Source organism: Xenopus tropicalis, chromosome 1 (genome assembly GCF_000004195.4).
Source record: "Xenopus tropicalis strain Nigerian chromosome 1, UCB_Xtro_10.0, whole genome shotgun sequence".
Classification (NCBI taxonomy): Eukaryota; Metazoa; Chordata; class Amphibia; order Anura; family Pipidae; genus Xenopus; species Xenopus tropicalis.
The window spans coordinates 139,454,372-139,460,534 of NC_030677.2; the positions used below are offsets into that span (position 1 = coordinate 139,454,372).

The 6,163-nt window shown below is 40.2% G+C and overlaps 1 protein-coding gene across 1 annotated transcript; it reads right to left on the reverse strand.

Moving 5' to 3' along the window:
* Positions 1 to 716: 716 nt before the first annotated feature.
* Positions 717 to 5,702, reverse strand: fitm1 (fat storage-inducing transmembrane protein 1). The gene is made up of 2 exons (XM_004910760.3): positions 4,681 to 5,702; positions 717 to 4,016 (listed from the first exon to the last, which is right to left on the reverse strand). Exons 1-2 carry the CDS (start codon positions 4,872 to 4,874, stop codon positions 3,380 to 3,382), a joined length of 831 nt encoding a protein of 276 aa, XP_004910817.2. The 5' UTR covers positions 4,875 to 5,702; the 3' UTR covers positions 717 to 3,379.
* Between the last annotated feature and the right edge of the window lie 461 nt (positions 5,703 to 6,163).

Sequence of the window (6,163 nt, forward strand, 5' to 3'; positions counted from 1 at the left end):
TTTAATATATGAAAGGGTTTATTAGTGTGCACCCTCAGCTCGGCATTTATGTTCCTGATGCAAGCAACATAACATGCTACCTCAGCCTAACATTTATTCAGACTTTCCCTTTCCTTTAAAAGCATTTTTCGACTTAAACCAGGGTATGGGAGAGATTAAAACAAAGAACTTGCATTCAAATTGTTTCACACTTCCATGTGGTGCAGTGAGTGAATTAAGTAGGGTTGCCACCTGTCTGGTTTTGATGCAGACAGCTTGGTTTTCATAAGGGCTGTCGTGGCTGCTGTTTTCCAATGGCTGCTGTTTTTGCAATGAATGACATGGTAATTAACCAATCACTGTGAGCTCCTGACACACAAATAATCCCATTAAACGTCACCACCCCTCCCCCTGACTTCACCTGCCCACCCCCCAACATCACCTGCCTGGCCCCCTGCCTGGACTTCCCTGTTTTGAAAGGTGGCAACCATATCATAAATGTATGCATTCTATTGTGGTACAACATACAAAAAAAAAACACCAAATGACCAAATGCTAGTGTGTAACAGCCCTAAAAGATCTAAAGGACCCTGGCTTTGCAGTAACACTATACATTTTCCTGCTCAAGTTTATTACCTAGAACCATAATATGAAGTGAGAAAGCCTGGTTACCATTTTTTACTACAACAGCCCCTTATGAAGGGTTTAAATGTAAAATAGGCTTACTTTTTTTTTTTAATTTATTGTTGCATTTAATTGAAACAAACAGTTCCTCAGACAAAAAAAAAACAATGACAGTGAGACAATGGGCCAATGACACAAGTGGGAATTGTACCTTGCTACAAACAGATTTCAGTTTTTAGCATGTGGACAAATCATGTTACGTCATGTACAAACCTTCTATTTTAGTCAGCTACAAAAATTGCAGACATTAGAACATGCATAGTCCCTGTAAGCCACTTCTGATGATATTTTATAGGTCATTATAGTAACCTACAGAGATAGCCTCCTGCAAATGTGGTTGAACTAAAGCTTAACAAAGAATTAGTCTAGACATTATATTATGGGTAGCCCATGGTTGCCATATCACATTAGCAGTTCTGTGCTTCTGGAGATGCCCCCAATAACTCTGTCTTCTTTTCAACTGATTTACAGCACCTCCACTTGGTTTCTATCAGTTTCCTGAGCTTATGGACTGACAATATACTGTATATTTACACACAATATCAAATTCACAATACAAGGCTAATTAGTAATTAAGTCAGACTAAAATTACAGGATATCATGAAAACCAGTGGTTTCAGTGTCTAAATTAATAGTCAGCCCTGTCGCTTCAGCAGCTATGGCACAGATGTAATCTCATACTCTGCTAATTTTGCAATAAGCATGTTCAATACCACTTGCCCACAAAATACAGCCTACCAGGATCCAAGATAGGGAGCTCCTGTGGACAAAATTGGATCATTACTGTTGTCGGGCTACTGATCCTGTGGGCTAGTATGGTAGGTTCAGTATATAAAACACAGCATTTCTGGCCATATCCCTTTTCAGGCTTTACTTCTTCTTTAAAATAGCAGCTAGATAGTGGTTTGAACAGCAGAGAAAGATGACTTGGTAGAGGGGTGATAAACTATATTGGTAACAGCAAACATCTAAACTTCAGATTCAGAGATGTATATGTCATGCGGTGTAAGGCAGACTAGAAAAGAAAATAATGAAAAAAACAAAATAAAACATAATGAGGAGTTGCAGACATGCTCAAAATATCACTGTTGACATTATACTATAATTTTAATTTAAGGTGAACAAAATTGTTTGTATTGGAACAAACCCCATTATAAAAAAGTGCAATCCTCAGGAGTTAGTCAGCTCAGAAAAAATATAGACTATTACATAAATTTGCCAGAATATGCCATTTAGTGGGATTTTATATCCCCTTATTGAACTTTGTTTTTACAGTTCAAAGAAAGTTCAAAAGACAGGAAGCTATGGGATTGTTATTAGTTTATACATTTATTAGATAAATATTTAAGCCTAAAAAGCACCCAAAGACAAAGCAAAACTAAAAAGGCACTGACAAAACTAATATCTGCTGCTGACAAGGTTGTACATTTGTTTTAAAGAAAAAGTTCAATGTAAAAATGAAACTGGGTAAAATAGATACACTGTGCAAAATAAAAAATGTTCAATTTGTTAAATTTAGCCTCTATAGAGGCTGGAGTAAATGGATGTCTAACATAATAGCCAGAACTTTACTTCCTGCTTTCAGCTCTCTTAAGGTCCCCATACACGGGCCGATTCTAGCAGCCAATATCGTCCCTTAGACCGATTCGGCAGCTAATCGCGCCATGTTTGGGCACTACCGACTGGACTGCCTGACCGACATCTGGCCTGAAATTGGGCAGATCTTGATTGGGCAGGTTTAAAAATCTAGTCAGATTGGGGACCGCATCGGCTTGTTGATGTGGTCCCCGAACCAACTTTGCCTATACCCGTCTTTATAACTCAATTGTTTGGCCCCAAGGCCAAATGATCGATTTAGCCTGGATTCTCCCGATATCGCCCACCCATAGGTGGGGATATCGGTAGTAGATCCGCTCGCTTGGTGACATCGCCAAGCAAGCGGATCTTAAGGGGTATGGGGACCTTTAGTTAGTCAGTGACTTTGGGGGGGGGGGGGGCACATGGGACATGTTAGGAATTATATTAAACATCTGCCCATTTCAGCCATTTTTGCCTACCTATATTAAAACATTTTTTATTTTGTGCAGTCTAACTATTTTATTCAGTTTCATTTTTACACGGAACGGTTCCTTAAATATAAGCCAAAACATTTCCCTTTACATGGATTTTTGGCATATGTAACAGGCTAAACATTGTTTTTTTTGTTTTTTAAGGAAAACATGTCCCCATAATCATATTCATTGGATATGAATGGAAATTCATAATTCCTTTAAACATGTGTATCCATTTTAGAGTTATGGCAATAACTCACTGACAGGCCCTGTATCCTTAATCCAAAAGGTTGAACATGAGGTTTTTATTTGGGTATCTGTGTTTGTATAGAAGGGAAATTCTAAAAGAATTAAAGTGTATGCACCACCGAAAGAAGCAGAATACATTTTTTTTTGCAGTCGCTCTGTTCCAAGAGTAATACTTGTACTCTGACTAAGTACCTATTGTGATAGGTTAATACGTGAAAATGTGGCTTTTGTGAGATTGCACAATTTGGCATAACCGATTGCAAGTGAACTGTGGTCTATTTAGTGATGAAATGAGGATTCCAAGCATGTAGTGTAAGGCAATTATTGCAAATAAAAAACCAAGGATTTTGCACTCCACTGAACAGGAAGAACACGCCAGTTGAAAAGGTGTCACCAGGCAGATTCCATCTGAAATGTTACTGCAAACTTCCTTCTGGGTCCAAACCTTTTCTGCCTCCACTCACTTTAGGGAATATTCCGTGACCAGGAGGACCAGGTGAATAAAATTTACGGTACCAAATTCGATACGTAAGGTGCCAACACAAGGTGCCAGCTGCAGCTCCCACCACACACTGTGTGTAGCTAGGAGCATACAGGGCTGTAGACACCAATAACAAGTTATACAATCCCAGGAGGCTGGCATTCAACAGGAAGACTAGGCGTAGAGATGTGCTAGCTGGGTAGCCTCTTCTTAGATACCGTACAAATACAGCCAGCTCATCTGCCATTGACAAGCTGCATAATGTTAGAGTGAAAGTTTGAGGTGATATGTGATAACCTTGCCACTGGTGCCCCTCAGCTTGACAGCTTGCTCTGTCAATTAGTTTTGTTAGGAGAAGTGTACCGGGTGGTAGAGGCTGGTGACAGGAACCAGTTAAGTCCTCCAGCAGCTGGAAGAGGTGAGGTATCCCTTGGCATAATGCTGTACCAACTGCCAACCTTGTAAGGTGCATTGCAGTGAGGAATGGTCGACCAGTTGGCACAAATGACACCAACAAGACAAATCCAGATAACAGAAGAAAGGTCCAGCCACAGGAGCAATGAACAAACTTCCTGTGGAAAGGTAGAACAGTTAGAATGCAAGCTCCTCAATTGGTGAATGAGGGGTGCAGAGAGAATAAAATAGTGGTGAGAGGATAAAGAAATGTTAAATTGCAAATGTTCTTAGGATGGGGAGAGAGATAAAAAAAAAAACCCAGGGGGGATTGAAGAAAATAAGGACTGGAGATTCAAATTCTTGGACAATTCTAAGGGGAAGTAAAGGCCGATTATCATTAGGATGAAGAGATATCTCAAAATTAGTGCTACAGAGTGTGACAGCTTAATTCTTACAAAATAACTGTAAAAATATATAAGAATCTTTGTGGAAATAGTAAAGCTTACTAAACTATAAGAATACCGGACTTGTAGATTAGTAGTGTTCATAATGAATGCTGTTCTTAACACTTATCTTGGGAAATGTATGGAATTGACCCCCCAACATATCTCTTTAGCTGCCTCTACCCACAATATTAATGGAGCTGTATTATTAGTAAATTAACAACACTGTGATGGTTTTAGTTGTGCAGCAGGACACTGGCAACAGAATATCAGGACATGCTACAGTTCCTAGTCTATGCATCATGTATAGCTATTCACTGACTTTCAGATCTAGAAAAAAACCACTTTTATGCTCATGCCAAAGTCAGATTTCAGCAAACAATAAGTATATACTTACACATTGAAGAAGTTGTTTCTGTTGGAGAAGATGCTTCGAGGGTTGCTAAGTCCTTGCAGAAGAGGTGCCAGAGTAACCAGGGCTGCCAGCCATAAATGATATCCTCTCCTAACACACACACTTCCCACCACACGGGCACATACCTCTGAACATAAACTCACCAGGGCACACAGACAGCTAATCACAGAAATCATCTTCAGTGTCAGAATGTAGATTGTAGGAAAAGTGCAAGGGAAGTGGTTAGAAGGAACACGGAGACAGTGGCATATGACTGGCAAGACAGATTCTGATTTTGCTGGGTGAAACAAGCTGCACAAATATATAGCTGAAGTACAAAGAAGGAACTGGTGACATGAAGGAGCCACAAAATAATTCTGGACAAATCAAGCCATTAAGAGAGACTGGAAAAGACTGAAGCAATACATGAGTACAGAGTGATAGACACACATTAAATGAGAAAAGCCATCCAGTATAGGCACTTTTCCACAACAGCTGCCATCCTGCCCTTCACCCCCTCGGAAGGACGGCTCCAGTTCCCTCCCCCTATCAGCTGTTGAGTCCCTCACATATGACACCAGGACCCCATGCCTATGACAGATGCTGTCACTCTCTGCAGCATAAAGTCACACTTTGTTATTTGCTGTAGCATTTATCCAGTTTAGACATGGTTAATACCTGTCAGTCATACAAGTCATATTGTGATGGCAAACCTCTCACAAAAAAAGATGTCCTTGCTCTGTAGCTTATAGTTGGCCTCATTTCAAGAAGCACTGTATTTTGCCCCATTCCCCAGGTTTTTACAGTTTTCTGTTAGGTACCAGTAACAGTGTACTTCTCTAGAAGACCTCTGTCACCCAGGTCCTATATAGATCTCCGGCAAGTCCATCACAATGACCTGTACGATCTTCAGGCAAACCCCGTAAAACAGACTTTATATAATTCTCTGGTATATAATATACCCAGGCCTAGTATAGATGTCTACAAAACACAGAAATCCGCCAGTGGTCTAACCCACGCTGTGGCATTGACCAGCTGTTAGAAGCACCCTTGTGCCAGCACTTGGACTAACCCACAATCTGGAGTTGACCAGCTGCTACAAAAAATAAAGAGCCATTATTTGTACACAAAAAAAAAAAAAATAGAGAAGAAAAAGTGCCAGCATGCCTTTGACTTTAGAGATATGTGCAAGGCCCCTCTAGTATAGATGTCTGAAGGACCTATCAGAGGTCCAGTATAATCTCTGGTAGGTGCCAGTAACAAAGCTCCACATACCTTATACATTAACACAGTCAGATATTTTACAGGCACCAGTCACACATAACACAAACAGATCCACAATGGTCTTGATAACCTACTGGCAGGTACCAGTCACACACATCCTTTGTACTACCCTACTAAAACTCTCTGGCACGGGTCTTGAATTGATTTTTTGGACCACAGTCATTGCACATCCTTTTGACAAAACAATTTCCAGAGTCACCAT

Bases quoted from the DNA above. Each gene is read 5' to 3' on its own strand.
- fitm1 (XM_004910760.3), bottom strand. From the start codon at position 4,874: ATGATTTCTGTGATTAGCTGTCTGTGTGCCCTGGTGAGTTTATGTTCA. The intron at 4,017-4,680 runs GTAAGTATATAC...ACCTTTCCACAG, and splicing joins AGAAACAACTTCTTCAATGT to GAAGTTTGTTCATTGCTCCT.